Source organism: Akanthomyces muscarius, chromosome 3 (genome assembly GCF_028009165.1).
Source record: "Akanthomyces muscarius strain Ve6 chromosome 3, whole genome shotgun sequence".
NCBI classification, from domain to species: Eukaryota; Fungi; Ascomycota; class Sordariomycetes; order Hypocreales; family Cordycipitaceae; genus Akanthomyces; species Akanthomyces muscarius.
Window position 1 is genome coordinate 678,098 of NC_079243.1, and position 21,235 is coordinate 699,332.

Here is a 21,235-nt window from a genome sequence, read left to right on the forward strand (position 1 = left end):
ATCTTGCGAGGCAAACGCGTTGAGTTAACCTTTAAACCCGAGTGGTATTGGCGCACCACCGCTGAAGTTTGCTGTAACAGTGAAACGACCAGGTCGGCGAAAAAGAACGCCGGTACAATAATTCCTCGGTACGTTACACCTTAACATCTGATTCTACCCCTTGCGAAGAGTCTATTTCCATAATTTTTGACATGTAGGCCCAGGCGTCAGGGCAGTGTCTTGCCTTGGTAAAGGTGGCCAGCTCGCTTCGCGACGCGGACAACGTCCGGCTGAACACCAGTTTATCCGTTATTTGATATGCTCCTCGCAGGGCTGACGCATAATTTTGAATTGGTTCAGACCATGATAGAGCCATCGGCAGCCAGCTGCGCCAATACTGAAAAGAGCATTTTAGCAGTAAAGACTGGTGCAGGCCCGATTCTAGAAAAAATATGCCGTGCTAGAAAAGCCAGCACCGCAAGCTCAAGTTAGTGTCCGTTGCCAGCCCGGACACGTCAATGGCCCTGCATCGGACATGCATCATCTCTTCCATCATCCCCCGTAAATACTAAGAGGCATATCCGGTAATAGCAGAGGCTTAACTTCATTATATGCATACGGTGGGCATTGCAGCGGAAACATGTATGGCTTCATTGTGTTAAGCTTTTGCGACAGAAAAGCTGAGCACTTGCCTAGAGCTCCAAACCAGCACAAAATGTCTACACAACGCAAGACTTATTCCCATGTGGGAAGGGGAAGAGCAATTGTCTAGTAGCTAAGCAGAAGCCAATCGCGTCTTTCTGTAGGCTCCACACATCTATCACAATCTCTCTTGTGCGTTTCGTGCCTGGCTAGCTGCAACTTTGTAGGTGCTGGCGGACGCTACGGATAATCAAAGCCAAACACATGTGGCGGCCCAAAAAGGTTGCCACTATGTTCGCTCAGAAACCACCAGTACAGCGCTGTCTCGCATAATAAAACAGGCGGCGCTTGGCTTCCTTTGCACCAAGCCACGGAATATGCCGTTGCTACATTCAGCGGCCAAAGCTTCCGCTTCCTGGCCTCGCCTTGCAAGCTTAATACCAGGTGTACCAGTAACCGTTCTTCTTTACCCTTGCCAGTCGGCCAGCAGATGAATGTGAGGCCGGCCACCTCTGGCCGTGCACACGCGCCGGGAAGCCATCACCGTGCAAAGCATCTCAATGGCTCAGAGGAAAAAATAAAATGCAGGTCGAGCACCAATTCTCGAAGCATCTCTTCGATTATGCCTTTCTCGCCACACGTGGCGGCGGCATGCGCCCGAGAATAGATAGTTGAAACATACACACGGACATGTCGTGGGCCAGAAATAGAACAAATGTCACTCTGACTTGGCAGTTTATTACGCCACGGGAATAGTAAAGGTGTGCATGTTTCATTGAGCAGTTGGAGCTGGTCAATCCCACAGCATGAGGACGGGCTCCCTTGCAGAAGGAGGAAGAGAAGGAAAAAGCAAGAAGCAGATGTCTATATATATCTCAGCTTCTGCATGTCTCTCATTATTTGCCCGGGGCTCATTTCTGGCGCGAGACGAGCGGGCGGGCGGGCAGAACAAGAGTGGGCGTTCGCTTGTCTTGACCGTTGGAGAGGAATCCAACCGAGGAGTACAACCACCCCTTGCATTAAAGGCTCCGGGTGAGGGGCAATATTGCGCCTTCGCGCCGATCTTCGCTGTATTTTGCATTGGCAGTGATGTAATACTTTGCATCGATGATAGCGCAACCCAGATAATGCTGTTCATCGGGTTCCATGCTCTCTCTGTCAATGCTGGGCAGGCGTGGCAGGGAACGAAAGTCGCTCTCCTGCTGGTTGGCGCGCGTTGATTAGCAGGACGCGCTAGTGCAGCATTTTCGGATCGGGGTGTCAACTAATAAATAACTGAGTTTTACGGGATTACTGGACCAGGCAAAGCGCGGTTCATGGGCCGTCGCGACTCGTAAATTTCCGTGATGCCGTGTACTACGTGCACAATCGCATATCGTACAAGTTTTTTTTTTTCGTTCTTTACTCTCTTGTGTAACTTCCAGAATTGACAGATTACCTGCCGTCCCGCTGGCCCGCAGGAGCAATCTTAATTATTGACAATCTCAACTCTGTTTGTGTTACCAAGTCTGGAGAGTGCAATTGCCATAAAGGAAGCGGTCACGCGGTGACCCGGGCTTCTCGAATGCGGCGGCTTAAGCCGCCTACTCGACGATGCGAAGGGTCCATGTTGTGATGGCAATCAAGTTTCTGTCAGCGTGAGCCCGTTCCATTTTTTTTTTTTTTCTTTCGGCTGTCTACTCCCTGATCCGGAACCTCTTTTCCCAGTGTGGTGCATCATGGGATTTTTTCGTGGCGGCTTCTCAGCTACGATGCATTTTTCGTATTGCAAATTACAAGGGGGGGCCGCAGCAGGTTGGGAGGCGCTGTCTGGGTCCGTTCACCCCAGCTTCGGCTCTAAGCCACGTTAGCCCACTGGACTGGGCACATGCAGGACGAGAAAGAAGGTGACATGTTTCGACGAGGATCTACTGTCTGTATCCAGCCCACGAGGTTGTGAGGTTGTTGTAGTGCAGTCAGTGACATATATATCTCGAGGAGGGGTGACGTAGATTGTATGTGAAGGAGTGAAGAGCCCGTGCTAGCTGGAATAGCGTAGCAACAAGATCAGGCATCAGTCGCAGGGACGGTCAGGGAAAAAAGTATCAAGTGTGCGTTCATGAGAGCCATGTTTTCCCAGTGATTGATCGGTAGTCGCTAGGTGCAATTTGTCCGGGCACTTGGGAGCGCCGGCTCCCTCATGTGGCGTTTCGAGACGGGGGAAGCCAAGTACAAAGGCGTCGTAGATTGGGGGAGCATGACAAAATGTATATTGCTTCCCGTATCCGCAGCGACTGTATGCACGAGAAGAGCATAAACGGACTGGTGGCGGGGGGCGGATCTGTTCATTTTTGTGCACTGAGAGTAGAACACATGTTGGCAGATTTTTGGGGCTCCGGCTACCAGTACAGTACAGGAGTGCTCGGGAACGAGAGTCCTCCAGTTGTCAGTACCGCCCCGGGTCTTTACCAGTAAATGAGAGCGGACAAAGTTGGTTAGTCGGTTACTGATCTATTAGCGGCTAACAAGAGAAGGAAAAGCACGCCCCTCTGCCAAGGGACGTGGGTCAGCACACCCCCATTCCCGCTAACTCATTTCCGCCAAACGAGTGTGGGCTGGGCTGGCATCATGCATGAAAAGGACAAAGGGGACATGGACATGCAGAGCGGGAGGCGGAAAGGGCGGAGTGGGAGGAGCGGAACCGGTTGGTGGTGAGATCTGACGATGGATGTGTACGTTGATGTGTGCGAATTGACCAAGGGCTGAGAATACTGGCGGAGGCATGTCGGTGAAAAGTGCAATAGCTCAATTGCTGCTGAGCCAGAGAGGGAAAATCCTGAAAAGTACTGGCGACGATGATGCAAGACTGCCGAGGTGGTGACGATGATTATTAGAGTGTCAAGGTGCAGAGAGCGTGGACGAGGCGCTCAGCGCGGGTGGCCTCCCATGTAGTTATAGCGCCGCCAACACTGGATTGGCACGCGCAGCCAGCAATTACAGGGGGTGAGGGTGCCTGCAGCGCAGCGTGGTAGTGCAGCTGTGCACCGGCGCCAGCCAACTGTTTCTGTTGGTGCACGGGTGAAATGGTGTGGATTTTCCGCATGACAGATGTTCGTTCTTGCATGTTTTTTTTCTTCTTCTTCTTATTACACAGCCTACCTGGAGCTGCTGACTACCTTGCCCTACCAGCCTCTGGACGAGAGCCGAGCAGCTTCGCGAGCGTGTCTGTGCGAACAGCGCTCGGCAGCCAACGTGGCACCATGAAGCGCAAAAAAATAAAGAGAAACGAAAGAAGAAAAAGAAACTCGAGCTAGAGTTCAAACGATGGTCCTTGTAAAAACATCTAGCGAGCACGCGATGGCAACGGTCTGGGGACCAACGACAGCAGCGTCATACCCAGCTGCCGAGCATCTAGGATCAGCGGCCCTTTGCACAACAGCAGGGTGTAAGGAGTAAATTTACGGAGTGCCGAGTCCGAAAAGCCCGCCTTATTTACCAGTAGGAGCGCGCACTCTGGATACTGGTACCAGTCACCAGTGCAGTTCATCCACCGGCCATTCTGTGCCTGTTGAGCGCCACGGGGATATGCGTTGCACATCTCAAGCCTGGGTCCGCCCGTGTACCTGGGTGGGCTGGTGGCTGGTACCTGGCTAGCTGGTTTAGGGTGCAGTGCAGGTGCCTTTTAGCGGCAAGCCCCCTGTAGCACCGCATCGGCAGTGTCTTGATTGAGCGAGACCGTGGCAGCGTCGCTGCGTCCCGCCGGCATTTCTAGTCGGACAGGACTCATAGGATGGTCGCCGATGGGAACAATCTCCTTGCCCTGGCTGCACCTTTCGAACTCGACATACTGGTATCTTTGCTTTGGCACCCATGCGCACATACTGGTATCCCGTGTCGCGTTGTCGGCACTTCCCTTCGGAACCCACTTGCTGGTGCAAATACAGCGCACACACCCCCTGGGGACCCCCTAAACCTTGCTGCCACGCCCCCTCCATGACCGCCTGTAGCGACCCCGACTGGGTAAAGGCTGCCCCAAAAAAGACCACCCCAGCGCCAACGCGCCCCCTCTCCCCTCTCTGCTTGGAGGCACTAACACAATCAGGCCCCCCCCGTCATTAAACCTACATGGACAAGGCACAAGAGCTTTGACACTCGACCAGGCACCGCGCTTTATTCCAGCTTTCGCTGCCACCAGTACTCTTGTCCGGGCAGTTGGTACTTGTCTTGCGCACCTCCGAAGAGACGGACTTCTTCTTACACACATACGCACCCCCCCCCCCCCCCCCCCCCCGGGGTCCTGGCTTTTTGCCTCTCCTCCTCTTCCCACTATCGCTGCCTTCTTTCTCTTCTTTCCACTTCCCAGTCTTCTTTTACGAGCCTGTCTTGGAGGATCTGCGCATTTCTCTTCGACTCTAGGCTCCTCTTCTGCAGGCTCGACTCTTGCACCGCTTCCATTGGAAGTCTGTGTTTGTTTCTCTCCAGGGCTCAAACAGCACCCTCCTCACGCACACACCACAGCAAAGCACACACCACCGCCTCGCCTTCGCTCTTGTACTTCTATCTGCCTTTCTCTCTCAACCAGTCTTACCCAGTACCTTCTCACTTGCTCCTCTTCCCACACACCCAGCCTTGACGCGCCATATTATCCTCGCGAGTCCCCTTGATCCTCGAGCCTGGGCCTCGCTTCTCTTCCGCTTCCTGCCTGTTGCTCGCGCGCTCGCACCTCTTTCGTTTACGCCAACTTTCGCTTCTTTTATCTCCAGGTCCTTGCCTTCATCTTTAGTCCTTCTCTCGCTTGCTCCCGTCAATCGCTCGAACCAACATCGCGCTTCTACTGCAGCCGGCCGAAACTTTGGTTCATATTGCTACACTCGTTTTGCTATATACCCTCGCTCGTTGCCCCTAAACCGGTCTGATTGCTTTCGGCTGATTGTCAGCAATTGTGCTCACCCTTGCGCCCAACGATCTGCACTTTGCGAATTGCTCAACTTTCGTCCGCCCACATCTGCACCTCGATTTAGTCACTCGCCTCGACTAATACTCGACTATCAATGTCAAGGAGATTCGATTTCAAAACGCAATGGATCAGTCGCGAAATCACCAGCTCCATGGGCACTCGTCCCCATCACTGCCAGGACAGCAACAACAAGATTCCCAGCTCGATCCTAGCGCCCAAAATGTTCTTGCCGAAGCGCGAAAGAATCTTCAAGTGCTCATTGACTCGGGCATCTCCAAGGACCTGCTTCACCAGTGGGTGGAGGACAGCCCTCCTTTGCAGCTGAACTTTCCAATTCAGTCCACGCTCGCCGCCGCGCAGCAGTCCGGTTCTCTCCATGTTCCGCCGCAACCACAGGGTCCTCCTCCGCCGCCACCGTCACGCTCGCCGTCCACCCTTCCCTCCAATGCTTCCTTTTCTTCGAATACCAACGCGACTTCTCCCTCGACCGCCTCGTCAACACCCACTCCTACGGGTGGCATCCACACCGAGATTAAGACCGAGCCTAGACACGACAATGCCGCTGTACCGTGGAACGCGGCCATACATGACCCTTCTGTTAGCGCCCAGTACATGCCAATCCAGGAGCAGCCCGAGAGCAATGTCTTCTTGCCGCCGTCTTACCCCTACGCACATCGCACCCGGATATCCGTTTCGTCAACTAGTTCTGGTTCCTCGGGGCACGCCTCGCTCTGGTCGGTCAACTCGGCGCGTTCTTCCATGTCCTGGCAATCCAACGCCAGCAACCGGTCAATGGGCCCCCCTCTTACTCCCGCCAGCGGCGCTCCTGTCATCAACGGCTCCCAGGTAACGCCCTCTAGCGGCAGCAAGCAAAATGTCTATTGGTGCACCTCTTGTGAGACAAGTTTTAAGCGCAAATACGACTGGAAACGACACGAAGACGAATTCCACGAGCGCTGGAGAAAATATCCTTGTCCGGAGCCTGGTTGCAACCGTAGCTTCTGGGGCTCCAACTCGTTCAATCAGCACCATAAGCAGTGCCATGGATGCAAGACCTGCCCTCATGCCGAAAAGGTGGTCAAGTTTCTACGGAAGCGCAAGTACTGGGCTTGCGGCTTCTGCTCCGCTCTTCACCCGGCCCGCGAACGTCACGTCGAGCACGTTGCGCGCCACTTTGAGTCTGGTCTCGGCAAAAATGACTGGATGCACTCACGAGTCATCTACGGTCTCCTCCACCAGCCGCTCATCCACACGGCCTGGGACACTCTCGTGGCAGAGAAGCACACTTCGTACGGTGGTAGACGACCTCAATTCAGCTGGCACCCCAGCAAGACTGGTCGGGCGCAAGGCTTTCTGGAGAAGGAGAGTCCAGGGCAGCTGCAAGATTTGCTGGAATTCTTCTCCGGCGATGAGGCTGAGGCACAATGGATTGTTTCGGTGGCGTACGACCTCGCGGATGTTGTCATGACCAACAACAGCAACATGCAGTCGCCCACTGCTTCACCATCTCAGCAGCCGGCCGGCTCTCAGCCACCGCAGCAGCAGCAGTTCTCGCAAGACGGCTCCTTTGGCCAGATGCGACCCCCTTCCATGCTTCCGTCAAGTACACCCGGCGAGTCTAACCAGGCTGCTTTCGGCGCCGCCCAGTTCCGATCTTCCAACGTGTTTCCTACAAGTCAGCAATTCCAGATCCCTCGCCAATCATCAGGATCGTCATCCAACTCGCCTCTCACCATGTCGCCTCCTGTCCTCGCATCACAGGCCAGCAACTACGACAAGCGTGAGCTCCCTCCGCCACCACCTCCGCAAGGCAATAGTGACAGCATGATGGACTTTGAGTACTCGCCTGCCCCTGGCGGTTTTGGAGACTGGGCCTCGATGACCAACTCTATGCTCGCCAGCACGCCGTCGCAATCGGGGCAAAGCTCTGCAACGCAAAACGGTGACTGGGGCATGATGGGCTACTTTCCCGATCCTCGCGTCACCTCTGCTTAAATGCGTCCTGCATTTGCAGCTTTTTATATTTGTTCTACCACACACACAAATTACGGCAGCTGCGTCGCTTTTCCTTAACATAACGAATCCTCGATCTTATAGGCTTCAGCTAGCACACCGCTCCTCTTTTTCCCTTCGATTTACTGCGTTCACAAAGAGGGCGCGTTCCCTCTACTTTCCTTCATGACTCTATCGACGTCGACGTCTAGACAGACACTTGCTTTTCATTGCGCGCATTTTGCTGCATATTTATATACATATGTATAGATAATGACTAATATCCACCGTGTTTTTTGGGAAATATAGCTGGCACAGGGTGTCCTTAGGGTTACTTTGATCGAAGAAAGTGCGCCGACACTTCTTTCTGGACTATATGACACTGCTTCTTTTCGGGAGGTCACTTTGATGATTACTCTGATCTTTTCTCGGCTTGTTTCATTGTTGGCTCTTTAGCTTGCGAGCTACTGGTAGACTACAGGCGACATATTTTGTTGTATATTACTGCAGGTAGATAACATCCTTCCGAACGAATATCTTGAACAATACTTCGGCATTGACTTGTGTGTGGCCTGGTATGTCCTGGCGCAGACGCTTACGTGGCACAGAACTGACAGTGACGAGATGGAGGGTTTGTCTGAAAAGGAGCCCGGATAGCACGGGCTTGCCGTACAAAACAATATCGCGAAGGTCATTTGTACGGCAGTACAGCATCTCTATATGTTATTGCTAGTCGACTCTCTTCCGTGGCCGCATGAGGGTTCACCCCTCGTGCAACGGTGACGAGAAGACGCCTTAGACTGCTGTTAGGCTGCAAACAAGGCTCCGTGCTCGACGGGCGTTGTGCTTGTGTAAGTGACAACTGAGTAGGTATAAATACCACACAAGAGCCACGCCAACCCGCCACTTGTCATAACTACAAAGTCAGACTCGCAAAATCTTGCCTCTATTTTACTCTCTGCTTCTCAGTTTGACTTTGTGGAGAGATCGATTTGCGACCAGCTCAAGCTCAGAGTTCAACTTGCACGCTTTCAGCCGCGCCACCATCAACACTTCAGCTCAACGAGCGAGAACAGCAAGCAAGCAGCGTATCAGTAAGCGACAAAATGCCCTGCTTAAAGCATCATACTCAGCCAACGAACCATTGCCGTAGCTGTGCCGACGTCTTCTCCCGAGCTCCCTCCGCCGCTCATACTCGGGCGCCGTCCAGCGCTGCACCCTCACGAGCACCAACTCAGGCTTCATCATATGCCGCTTCACGAGCCATATCTCATTCAGGTACTCCATCTACATGCTTCCAGCGTTTCGCTAATCATGGTGGCGGTGGAGCCCGTGTCGTCACGTTTCATCAGGGTCAAAGCCTCCATGTCCAGACTCGCGGGCATGTCGCACCCACGAGTGGTGGCGGCTACACCTACACGCAGGACGTGACCATCACGTCGTCCGCTCCGAATACAACACGGGAAGGTCCACCTCGGAGCCACAGAGTAGCTTCGTTAGCTTTGCCCAGCGGTGGCGCTCGGCACCTCTACACTGTGCAGGAATCGCGGCCGCAGAGCGTCATGTCGGCTACTCGGTCTCTAGCCATCACTCCATCGCAGACCGCCTCACGATATAGCTTTACTCCAGCACCGCCATCAAGATCACAGACCGCGGCACCTTCGCATACCTCGTCACGAGTTCATCAGGGGGATGGTCGTCCACGCAGTGTCACCTTTGTGCCCCTGCCGTCATACACCTCTGGGTCGAGGCACTACCCACCAGCATCCGGGCACGGGCGGGCAGCGAGAATGCCGCCGCAGGGTTTCGTGATCGGTGAGGTGGCACCAAGTGCGGCCTCCCGAGCGCCATCGACGGTGGCGCCAGAGAGCTCGATAAGCAACCAAGGACAAGATTTGGTAAGGGCGATGAGGGGCGGAAGTGGAAGCAATGTTTCGAGACGGAGTAGTCGGCGTTGATCAGGAACAGTATCTTAGGGACTCAGAAGCAGTACCCAAAGCTGTCTGTATGTAGAATGAATGCTTATATATTTGAGTTATCCTAGGAGTGGACAATGCTTTTCGGGAGCCGCCAGCTAGTGTAGAATGGAGTGGATTGCCTTGGTTTCTTCATCTTTGGGTCTGCGTCGGCGTGAACATTCCTGTAATAGATGTGAAAGCTTCATTCACATTCGATCAACTGACTGAATCTGAGTTTCCACCCAAAAAAACCAACCCTCAAAAGGATTCTGGCCCCTTTGATTCTCAATACTCTGCTGTCGGGGACCTCTCCAGGTACGTCCGCCCTGGCAAGAGAAACGTGTATTTTAGAGTTCGCGCTCCGAGTTAGGGCTACACAGTGGCTAATCAAATGTAAGGACAAAGGCTGAGCACACACCACCGAGTGAAGATTTGGTCATGACTATCTGCTTTGTTAGTCTACCGTCCGTGAGCTTGTTAGTTAGCTAACTGCCTAATCGGTGGGCTGTTAGGTGCATTTGGGTGTGACATGCCCTTGGACGCTTATGATACTGCAACAATGTTCCAATAAAATAACGGAAGAAGACGTTCTATAGTAGATCACGGTTGTTGTTTTTTTCCGGTGGGTTGAGAAAAAGGCCCGTCGCTGGCGAACTAGAGCTCCTTTACTAACCTACGCTGCATCGCAACTTGCTAGCCGGGGATCCAAGTGTCAAATTCTACGAGTCGCTAGCATCTCCTCCGAAGACCTGACCCTAAAACATCTGTCATTCTCCAATTCAATCTTATGTATATTACATAATCTTGTCCTTTTTCCGCATTCCTCTCTGGGGTCTTTTTCTTCTTCTTTTTCTTCTTGGAAAGAAAATAGAACGGGGCAGCGTCAGTCATCATAAATTGCACAACATGTCTACGTTTCTGAGCACTCACACGCACGCACCTGTATTTGGCCTATTGTTCTTCTTCTTTTTGAGCGTCACAGATTTCTGCCAAATTGCTCCATCATGCGTATTCGAGCAGCGTAATTTTCTATGTACTCGATATTATTGCAACCCTGCTAGCCGAAAATCCAGCAATGGCATCCTCCAGTATCGGCGCAAGTAGCTCTGACGGAGTCCTCATGGCATTCCATAAACGGTTTGCATAATGGCGCGAGACTTTCAAAACCTCCATGGCATGAACACCGATCCTGACAAACATCCCCGGTAATCGGAGCGCCGCAGTCAACATCGATGGACCAGCGCTCGTATCGCGTGCAGATGTATCGTACGTCCGCCGGCGCTGGTCTCGTGGTTTGTAAGGCTGCAACAGATTAGGCATTCGTCTATAATGAAACATCCTTCGACCTCAATACTCACTTGGGCTCGACAGGGTAGCATTCGAGCTATAGCCATGTACAGAAGTTGTAGTCATTACCATGACTTCTTGGTGAACCCGGTCTGTGACCAAGTGCGCATGATCTTTGTCCGCCTCGGCGAATTCTATAGCAGAAACAGCGAATAACACCCAAGTAGTTTGCATCATGCTCGGCCAAGCTTGTAAGGGCTGAGAAGCATGGCGAAAGAAGATGAAGCAACCGAGAGCTGGCTGGCTATATAGCCCTGAACCGTGACGAGGCAACACAAGAGCTCGGTGGCAACCCCGCGTCATGCTCCAAGAACTGTATTCCTGAGCGAGATCATTCCTGGGGTGTTATTGATGCGTGTAGGTCGTCGTGTCACATGAAATAGGGCAGGCGGGACACAATATTTGCTTACGAGCAGGGCCGCGTCTTTATTGTATGTGTGCGCTCTCTATTCATAATACGATCCGGGGCTTTTGTTGAAATTGCTGATCACGCTACAGAGTATAGTTCTCCCTCGCAGGCTGGGGGATTCCGTGAGCTTCACTCACATCTACCACCCATAGTCCAGCCCGCGCCGACCCCCAGAAAGTCTTCCGCGGTACTAGCATGGCATTTTCAGTCTGGTTCTACCTGATTTCTTTCTCTAGCACTATCAGCCGACGTTTCCCATATAACTATAGCCAAAACTCCCATCGGAGAGGCAGTTGTCGCGTGCACCATATGTCCGCTGAAGGCAAATTGCTCAGCAGTGAGTCTACGGCCTGCTACACTCTACACAACTACATGCATTTGTAAGACAGCACGGTGAGATTGATCAGGCCTATTGCCGCCCGTACCACTTTCAAACATCGGTGGCCCATTTCACGAGCACAGTATAGCACAAGGTGACCCAAAGAGTTTCGTATGCTCACGCGGCGCTTGCGGGCCGGCCTCTGGGTAGTGCGAAGAAGCAGTTGGTTTTTGTACGTGCATTCAGACAGCAACTCTTTCGTCATAATAGCTTACTTCGTATCCTGATTCTGGCAGGTGGAGGTCTAGACTCTATCTCAACGTGACGGTAGTATCTAGGCACGGACATGGGCATTAGGCTCTATCTGCCTAGTAATGACGCATGGCTAATGTGGATTTGCAGTGGAAAGTGCGACTGAATGTACTGCCTCATGAGCGATGCCTCTGTCTCGAACATGCCGCTAACTGCACGTGATAATTATGCTTCTCGACAACTGGCTCAAACACTGCAATTCAAATCCAGGTCGGCCAATTCCCAGGTAGAAAAGCAGCCCACCGACTTTCCACTTTGGACAAAGACCTGACATGTCTTGACCACACCCTCCCAGCCGTCAACCCCAAAGAAATCATTACGACACGGCAAAAGCCGCAGCTGTAGCGCCTCTCGAAGGGATGGTGTTTCCAACGGTATTAATTTCAGGCCCCAGATGATTGCCAGAACTGTAGCCGCCTTGTTCTCTCCCCCAATGGCTATGGCTTTGGACGCATCCAGGTCAAAAATTCTTCCGTAACCGGCGCTGTCGTTGGCTGTTCCGTGAGGAGTCAGCTTAACCATGCCCACACCTTCAGGTACAACGAGAAGCTGCATGGCGCGGGTGCCATAGCGATATGCAATAGATATGGTTTTCTGAATACCGGGGCGCGAATCTGGCGCCGAAGCAATAATGTCGTTTGGATCAAAAGTGAGCGTCTGTTGTCCTGACACCATGGCCTGGAGAAGATCTGTGACGTCGAGGTCGCCCTTGCTCGCGCGCAGAATGCGCAGGCACAGAGGCACATACAGATGCTGGCCCTCCGAGACGATCGCCGTCTGGAAATCTGTCGCGGAGGGTGTGCCTGCTTCGCGGCCACGAGAGTAAGTCCAGCAGATAGACAGCCATTTCAAGTCTTCTGGCTTGGGATCCGCAACGTGGAGATCGTCATTAGTGGCTAGTATTCTTGTCTGGCCACTGGCTACAAGCGCCGCAACACGCGCTGATACTTCGACGCCAGACCAGCTGGCCAGGACAATCTGCGTCCTGCCTTCTGGCGGACTGCCGCTGGCGTTAAGCGCCTGCTGTTGCTGCTCCTCGATGCATGGTAGGGGTGCGTCAAGCCATAGCGTGACAGTGTCGCCTTCGTCGCCAAAGGCGCACTGCGGCTCAGAGTGCAAGATGCGGCCGTCACGGACCGCGCGCTTGCGCCAGGCCATGGCAAAAGCTTTCCTGTTGCCGAAGAGGGGGTCACCGCCCATGGTCTCGTTTTTTATGACAAACTCCATCGTGCTGCCCGTTATAGCAATGTGATTGTCAAGCATGCGCTGTATCCGCTTCGTCAATACACGCGGGCCATAAACCGCCGAGAGGACTTCATACGTAACAGTGCCGTAGTCCCATGCCGGTTCGGGGCTTGATGCCCAAGGCTGACGAGACGTGTGTGCCGGTGCCCTTTCTGGCCCAGGGCCAGGAGAAACAGACCGTATCACCAGCTCTCCGCTTTCATCAAGGTGCACATCCGACACGCCGTGTCTTCGCATACCGTAAATGAGATTCTGCATGAAGACGTGATCCTGTAGCTCTCCCAGACCATCTTTAGGGGCGGCCAAGGTGTCCGCGTGGCTAAAGGGTTTATTTGCAGTGCTACTTTGAACGGCGTCGAGAACCTCGCGCAATGTGCCCAGGATCTGCTGCTGTGAGTGCTCCGTCCGTGCCGAGAAGGAAATGTGCGAGACGACCAGGCTGCTGCTAAATGCGGCAATGCTGCTGTTCAATGCCGTGATGCGCGAGCGGACCGACTGCACTTCGCTTTCCGACCACTTGAGACGGTAGAGGCCGCGAGGGAGCTTTGTGGCAGGCACGCGCGCGTGAAGCTCTTGAAGAAGCTTCTGCGCTTTTTGAATAAGTTGTTGTAGAGCTGCAGACTCCTCGGGACCAAGCCCGCCACCGCCGCCCACTCCATCCTCGACGGCGGCATCGCTAGCGCTCAGGTTGGCCCGCGAACTAGGGCCCGAGTTGTTGCTGGTTCCCTGAAAGACGAGCTTGTTGCCAAGAACCTTGAGTGTAGATTCGAGACCTATGATGTCTTCGCACAAAGCACGATAGCGATCCTGTGCGTCACGATAGACATGGTACAGTTGGAAGGCATCTTTAGCCAGGGCAAGGATATCGATGGTACCAGAAACAGCAGCCATGACGTCCAGTCGGCAGACGAAGCCTCTGGTGGTTGTGCCTCGGCCGATGACCAAAATGTCACGTAGGATGTATGGAATACTTGATAGCTGCGGATAAGGTGACTTCTGTGCTAGTCAGCTGATACCGATTGAGGGGTCCAATGTTAGGCTGAGAAATTGGCGCTTATGGTTAGGTGGTACAAAGGCTTCGGGCCGCCCCGTCTTGGAAGCCTGGCTGTACTCTTGCAGCTTGATTCCGCCAGCCTATCTAAGATACCCCGACTGCGAGTGAAAAGCCGTCCATCGCTCATGCTGACCGCTGACCCTGCGCGAAACAAAGAATATTCAGGATTTACAGAGCACACCCCCGGTCATTCTTAACCTCCTGTGCTCCATAGACTGTGGTTGCAATCTTCCAGTGCCTGCAGTTGCGTGCGCGCACCCCGCCTTTGGGACAGGGCAGCCGACTTGGTTTATCAAAAGTACACAAGTCATTTATACGGGAAATCATTGTTTAGCGACTACTTTCCATTATTTTTAGAGTCGTACATGCAAAAAGAAAGAACCCCCAAAGAAAGATTATGTACATGGCTTTCCTCTGACCCGTAAAAGTTACAACCTGTCAACACCGGCCTGCGAAATACACTTTTTGTTGCTCATCATCTTCTATAACATGGCAAACCCAGCCTGTTCCAGTTCTTGACCAGTAGGCAGCATTGGCCGCCCTTGCATAGGAAAGGGCCAAAACAAGGGATTCTCAACATTATCGACGGCGGCCTGGAGGCCTGTCCCTGGACCGGGCGCGGTTATGTTGGGGTCCGCAACGATGCTGGCCGTACCCCAGCGGCAGATGAAGTCGTCCGTCGAAAAATTGGGGGCAAAAAAGTTAAGGCTACTGGTGTAGGGCTTGAGGAGCTTCTCGTAGTCATCAGGGACGGGCTTGTTGTTGCCGCCAAATTCTACGTCAATATTCCACTTCTTGGCGAGATACCGCAGAATGTTAAGCGCTTGCTCAGCAAAGTGGTGGCAGGGCGCCATCTCGGCCAGATCCGCGATACCCTGAGCCAGTGAGTCGGAGGCGTAAGGGTTGATCTTTGCGCTCTCGCCCATAGCATCGGTGTCTGTAGCCGAGGTGTCGCCCAAATCGGACGACAACTTGGTTGCGCCAATGGCGAGGTGCATGATGGTCGAGGTGAGCACAAAATATGGCACAAATGACGGCGTCCGACGCAACGTGTATAGTTGCGAATACGACTTGAGCAGATTTTGAATGGCATCGGCAGCCTGGGAGCAAACGTCTCGGGGAGATACTTTAGAGCCAATAATGCGCAGTTTGATCAAGGGTCGAAAGAGGAGCAAAATAGCAAAGTGATAGTACATGCTGCACATGGTTAGCGGGGCATGAGGACGATTAATTAGTAAAAGACATACTGTGCAAAGAGGACTGCTGGAGTGAAGTTGTGCCCCAATCGCAGCGACTCTGGTATTCTGTCATACCAGTTCAGGTACTGGGTATAAATGTTGAGCAGCTCTCGAGAGGACAGCGGCTTTCCGGGAGAGTGTAGCATGTAGAGAGATTGGTGGACGAGCTCGCTCAATTCGCAAAAGCACTTGTACACGGACCTAACGTTGGATGGCTGCTCGCATGATCGTTGCAGGGGTGCACCTGGGGATGTTAGCATGCATCGGACTGGGATTGGTGGTGGTGCTGACCGTCATCTGTGTAGGGTACCCATAACGATGCTTCTATATCTGCAATGATGCCTGGCTTCGTTGGTAGCCGGGGAAAGCAGGAGCTTTGCGGGAGGGAGCCGGTGGCGAGAGACCAGGCGCTGCATGATGTTAGGTAAGAAGGCAAGTTGTCGGTAGAGCAACATACTGATCGAGGGCAAAGGCGCCCCAGAATGTGGCGGATCGCACAGCCATCTCGTCAACATCGCCATGCTCCTGGGTGAGATGCAGGCCCATTTCAATAGCGAGCCGGATACTCTGGCCAGCATAGTACCAGCTTTCCGAGTCTCTCCCACAGCTAGCCTCGCGGATGGACATGATGCCCAGCGCTTGAATGACTGTAAGAGAATGCTGGTCCGACTCAGCATTGAGAAGCCGAAGGGCCTCCTTGAAAAAGTGGTCGCCGGAAGAGTATGGATCATGGGGAAATTCTCTTGTTTTGGGCTGAGTCGAAAATCGGCAGCCCAAAGCAAGCAACGCATTGACGAGAATAGGTGAACAGTATCGATGTCGGCCGTCTTGGAAGTCCCGGAGGAAATGCTCCTTACTGAGGGACGCAAATGTGGGGTACTCCCAGCAAAAGTACAGGGCGAGCAAATGGTGGACCAAGTTTACGTCGCTTGTGATGTTGGTCCAGGTGCCCGAAGAATTGCGCCGCATTTCAGGGTCGCTGAGGGGGGACAGCACTTGCTCAAGGCCACGAAAGCGCGGAACCTGGTTTTCGTGGGCGGCATCCGTATCCATGTTTTCGGCCCAGTACCCCACGCGCGTCTGCGGCGGACCGTGAAGCTCAGAGGCCATGCTCATCGCGTCGGCCAGAGAATTGCTTCTTGTGGATCCACCACCGCCAGCAGGATCGTGCGATGAAAATTGCCAGGGCGTGGGTTGCTTCAACTCGCCGTGGAAGGGTGTGTGCTGCTGGGATGGGCTGAGGCTCATGGAAGCCAGACCCTGAGGTCCTTGGCCGTAGTCGGCAACGGACATGAGCGAGCCGCGGGGTTCGTCGCCAGTCGACATGCTGGAGTCTCCAGCTTGGTGCTGCGGAAAGGCAGAGCCTTGCGCGCTTGTGGGATGACTTTCAGACGCGGGATTGCTGCCGAGCCAGTCAGATATGCTGTCGACGGTCTGGCCGTTGCGCAGTCGACCCAGGACATCTTCCCAAAGATTGGAGCGGACCAGAGCGGAAAAGACTTGGTCGCTGGATCGTTGCCGATGGCGCAGCTGCTCGATTTCGGTGCGCAGATTTTCCTTGGATTGACGAATCGGAATCTCGTAGACGCAGTCAACTTTTTGGGCTTTGCAGCGACCGCAGGGCTTGCTACCGTCGCACTAAAGTTGAAGCCGTTAGCGTACAGTATCGCGCGAATGTAGATTGTAGACATGCTCGAGTCGACGACTTGGCATGGCCGAGATTGCAACCGCGGGTCAATAACCAAGCCTTCGAGCATCACGTACCTTGGCGCGCTTCTTGCGGCATTCTGTGCATGCATTCGGTGTGACGATGCCCAAACCGCGGCGTCGTTTGGAGTTTTGCGAGCTATGTGCCACTGAGGAGACAGACGAAGGTCCGGCGATCGGTCGCGACGAGGAAGAGGAGGACGCAGGCTGAGGGGTAGGAGCGGAGGCCGAGTCTGAGCGACCCTGAGGTGTACTGCCGGTCGAAGGCTTGCTTGGGCCAGACGGGGTACTCCCGCTGCTGTCGTTATCCATCGGGGCTAAAGGATGAGTTTAGGCCGGCTGGCGCGGCAGACAAAAGAAAACGGCAAAATCCTCCGCTAGGGCCAAGCTGGCCTAAGGATAACGAAGATGTTCGGAGAATCGAAGTGAGACGACGAGATACAAGTATCGACATGGGCCGTAGAGTGGTTTGTAGCTAAATAGAGACTTGCCGCACAGCAGTCCAGATCAGTCGATGGTGAGGCGCGTGATTGTAGCTAGCTAACTCTGGTCGTGATGGCGCCGTGGCTCATGCCCGTCAGCGGCCAGGAAGGTCGTGAAAGGCAGTCGAAATGGAAGGGTGCGGATGGGGCGCTCAAGTGATGCCGCGTATGTGACGCCGCCGAACTCTGTCAGCAGAAATATCAATTGGCGCGCGCTAGGTGGCCAGTCGCAGACGAGGTAGCGGATGAGGCGAGGCGAGGTTTAGTGATTTGGGTGTCGCTGTTTGCAGGGTGGGGGTTTGTGAACATGGCGATGGCGGGAGCTTGGGGAGCTTATGGCCGAGTGGGTGAGCCAGACGTTACGTGAAGCATAGTGTGCGCCAGAGTACCAATGTTGGGGCGTGAAGGAAAGGGCGGGAGGGTAGATTGGTATGTGGTGAGGTGTTGAAGCTGGAATTGGGCGACTGCTTGGTAATGGCGAATGGGTGGTGCGAGTCGCTCGGTACTGGGGACTGGACAGCCTGTGGACCAGCGACCAGAGGTGGAAGCTGATGGGCGCGGGTATGTGGGGGAGAGAATGTTATCACGCTAGAGGCACCCAGCCGGCGGCATTCATTGCCCATCAGTGCGAATATGCCGTTACGAGTCTGGAAAGTGATAACATTGCCCAAAAGTCTGGACCTGTACAAAGTACCGGCAGGAAGCAAGAATTCGGCAATTACCTGTGCTATGCAAGGGGAGAGTGACTGTCCCGGCACGCACCAACAGCAACGCCACTAACCACGACGCTAGGGCGGGAAAGAAAAAGTACACAGCAAAAGAAGAAAAAGACAAGAGGAAGAGAAATAAGAAGGGCAGTTCCGCAATGATGTATGAATCCTAAATCGCCTGGATGGCAAAATGGTTCAAACCCCGTTTCTCTGCGAGTTGCACACAGGCACACTACCTAGCAGCAGACACGTGGAACGAAACGGCCCTGTATTACGTTTATTCTTTGTTTGGACAATAACTAAACTAGCCAGGCACAGAAGCTGGCCATCACTACCTAGCGACTACATCCATCATGGTACTGAATCCGGATGACAAGCACGTCGCGCTTAGCAGGTCTCCTTAGCTCGGTCGTTGCAGTGCAGCCCGCCGTAGAACCGGTCATGCCGCCAGTGAAGCTAGCAATCGCCACGTCTGATGACGCGAGCCTTGCCGTGGTCCGGCCGGACTCTCCATGCACCATAATTTACGTTGCGGGGATGAGGTGGTGGCAGCCGTTGCTGGCCTCCTCCATTGCGTAAATGCCGGTGGTTGGCGGGCGCAATGGGCGGTACAGAAGCAAGGCTGGCATTAAAATAGCAGTAGCAATGACATTAGGGATGCGGCAGAGTAGATCATTCAAAAAGAGTAGCTGCGCTTTTGAAATTACGGATGCTGGCGTGGGCTTGTCAAAACTGCTCATCACGATCGTGATATGTCGTGTCTACCAATGTGCCATCGTTTTGTGGATATGGCTTTTTGAACTTTACCACATTACTACTTGCTGCAAGTGCTGATCTGTTACTGCATTTCTATGGGATGCCCATCATGTCGTCATGGGTCTGTCGCTCAATGCCCATCCCGGCAGCTGCAGATCTACATACTAGTTACTGTGGCCACGAATTTTCTCTAGGGTATGGATGCATTGGAGCAGCAAAGTCGAAGCAACAAGCGAAAATAGTAAGAGATAATCAGAACAGTTTTTTGTTACGATGAATTCAACAGAGTATCTGTTCATTTCGACAAAGTGAATAACACTAGATGCTCTACTGGTGAGCCATGTGCCCAAATAGATGATGTACCATAAATAACATAACAGAAACCGTTGAACACAAACGCCCGAAGCCAAATCCCAGCAATTGTGTGCCTCTCCTATCCATGCCCAAGACTCGAAAAACAACAAGCAAATCTGCGACAAAGTTTAGGCTAATAGCCCTTACTTGGGCTTCGCGAGTACTTGATTGGACTTCTAGCTCGTTCGCCCTTGCTGGGACTCCTACGCCCGCTTGGGGTGGCGTGCGGCAGCATCAGCGGCGTCGACCGTGGAAGGGAGCTGTCAGTATCAGATCCGTCGTCCAGCATCATGTGCCGCTTCATCCGCGGCGTCTGCACGGGCATCCATATGACATTCGGGTCGTCCGCCATCCTGTTGACATTCTTCTGTGGTTCCCCGTTGAACGCCGTCACTTGGCCACTGTTGGCGTTGCGGCCGAGAATCAGATTGTTTCCAAATACACAGATGATAATGATGGCAAAGAAGAAGCCCTGTCAGTGTTAACATATTTCAATGAAGAGTTACATCAAGAAAACCTACCCATGCCTTGAAATTCATCGCTTCCGAGAATTCATTGATAATCTCGGCGATTTGCTTGGCCGTCACTTTGACGCGCATAATCGACTCGGGATTCTGCACCATGCAGTCGTGCCATTTATCACACTGCGACTGGAAGAAGGGCCTGTTGTTGGTCTCGCAGGCGTTATCTTTCCAGTGCTTGGTGCACTCTGCAATCGCACTCATAATCTCCAGCCGGGCGCCTTCATTGGCGTTGCGGATATCAGAGCGAATTGTTGAAACAATGGACCAGCCGACACCAATGACAGTCGTGGCCACCAGCATGTTGATGAAGAGCTGAACCCACCTGTGCAGGTTCTCGGGAGCGTTGGGGTGCTCGTCGAGCATGTGGAAGATGGACCCCAGAAAGCCGCGTTGCTGCCCTCTGCCCTGGCTTTTGTCCTTCCGCAATATCCCCTCAGACCAGACTGAAGCATCCGTCTCGCCGTCGGACTCATCATGGCCCTGGTAGCGCACAACGCTGCTCACGTCGCGGTCCAAGTTGTGGCGCTTCCGCTTGCGCAGCAGCGCCGACCGTGATGAGTCCCGGTTGCTCCTAATTTCGCCCTTCCCAGAGCTGTGCTTCTTATTGTGTGAGGATCGCCCGTAACGCGCCGACTTGCTGACCTTGGTCGGCGTTATGACGCCGCCCATAGAGACGTCGCCGAGGTGGTCCACGTCTGGCGTATCGTTGGGCATGTCCGACGCTTCTGTAGGGGCCGGGCTATCCTCTGCGCCGGACGCCTCAGACAAAATTGCTTCGTCGAATGGTTTTCGCGGTGTTGTAAAGGCTGGGTTGCGAAAGGGAGGGGCCGTGCTCTTGGCCGAAATCTGTGGCGCGAAGCGAGAGGATGAGGGCGGTTGCGGTCTGGATGGCGAGGGAATGCTTGTTGCAAATGGATTCGGACGGCCCCTTCCTTTAGAAGGAGATGAGAAGCCGCCTGGAAAACGTTAGCGGAGCTTGCTCAGCCGGTTGCAAACAGAGGTTGGCAGCTGTCACGCGGAACAGGCAACATCACGTACCAAAGCCCAAGTTTCGCTGTGCGACGTGAGTAAAGGGACTAGAGGGATCGCACGGCGCATTGCCACTGTATTCCCATTCCATGTGGCCTTCGCCTGTGCGTGGATTCATGACGGGCAGTCGACCAGGCTGGCTCTCGGTTGCTGCTAGTGCTATGGTTGATAAACGCCAACCGTTGAGTAAATGCGGCGGCGGCGAGCGGCGATTGAAGAAGGGCCGTCTTTATTTTCCCGAG

At 53.6% G+C, this 21,235-nt stretch overlaps 6 protein-coding genes across 6 annotated transcripts; 2 read left to right on the forward strand and 4 right to left on the reverse strand.

The window, feature by feature from the left end:
- Nucleotides 1-5,680: 5,680 nt before the first annotated feature.
- Nucleotides 5,681-7,552, forward strand: LMH87_001524 (uncharacterized protein; the record flags this gene model as incomplete). The annotated part of the gene is made up of 1 exon (XM_056192813.1): nt 5,681-7,552. The coding sequence occupies one exon, from the start codon at nt 5,681-5,683 to the stop codon at nt 7,550-7,552; it is 1,872 nt and encodes a 623-aa protein (XP_056049912.1).
- A 621-nt stretch (nt 7,553-8,173) lies between these two features.
- On the forward strand, nt 8,174-9,949 carry LMH87_001525 (uncharacterized protein; the record flags this gene model as incomplete). Its single annotated transcript, XM_056192814.1, has 6 exons — nt 8,174-8,180; nt 8,360-8,400; nt 8,474-8,643; nt 8,703-9,447; nt 9,773-9,822; nt 9,913-9,949. The coding sequence occupies 6 exons, from the start codon at nt 8,174-8,176 to the stop codon at nt 9,947-9,949; spliced, it is 1,050 nt and encodes a 349-aa protein (XP_056049913.1).
- Nucleotides 9,950-10,226: 277 nt separating this feature from the next.
- Nucleotides 10,227-10,926, reverse strand: LMH87_001526 (uncharacterized protein; the record flags this gene model as incomplete). The annotated part of the gene is made up of 3 exons (XM_056192815.1): nt 10,227-10,262; nt 10,706-10,809; nt 10,866-10,926. The coding sequence occupies 3 exons, from the start codon at nt 10,924-10,926 to the stop codon at nt 10,227-10,229; spliced, it is 201 nt and encodes a 66-aa protein (XP_056049914.1).
- Nucleotides 10,927-12,080: 1,154 nt separating this feature from the next.
- Nucleotides 12,081-14,030, reverse strand: LMH87_001527 (uncharacterized protein; the record flags this gene model as incomplete). The annotated part of the gene is made up of 3 exons (XM_056192816.1): nt 12,081-13,160; nt 13,216-13,262; nt 13,379-14,030. The coding sequence occupies 3 exons, from the start codon at nt 14,028-14,030 to the stop codon at nt 12,081-12,083; spliced, it is 1,779 nt and encodes a 592-aa protein (XP_056049915.1).
- A 645-nt stretch (nt 14,031-14,675) lies between these two features.
- LMH87_001528 (uncharacterized protein) lies at nt 14,676-17,450 on the reverse strand (the record flags this gene model as incomplete). The annotated part of the gene is made up of 5 exons (XM_056192817.1): nt 14,676-15,390; nt 15,441-15,675; nt 15,723-15,841; nt 15,889-17,069; nt 17,196-17,450. The coding sequence occupies 5 exons, from the start codon at nt 17,448-17,450 to the stop codon at nt 14,676-14,678; spliced, it is 2,505 nt and encodes an 834-aa protein (XP_056049916.1).
- Nucleotides 17,451-19,573: 2,123 nt separating this feature from the next.
- Nucleotides 19,574-21,111, reverse strand: LMH87_001529 (uncharacterized protein; the record flags this gene model as incomplete). The annotated part of the gene is made up of 3 exons (XM_056192818.1): nt 19,574-19,912; nt 19,962-20,920; nt 21,003-21,111. The coding sequence occupies 3 exons, from the start codon at nt 21,109-21,111 to the stop codon at nt 19,574-19,576; spliced, it is 1,407 nt and encodes a 468-aa protein (XP_056049917.1).
- Nucleotides 21,112-21,235: the final 124 nt, after the last annotated feature.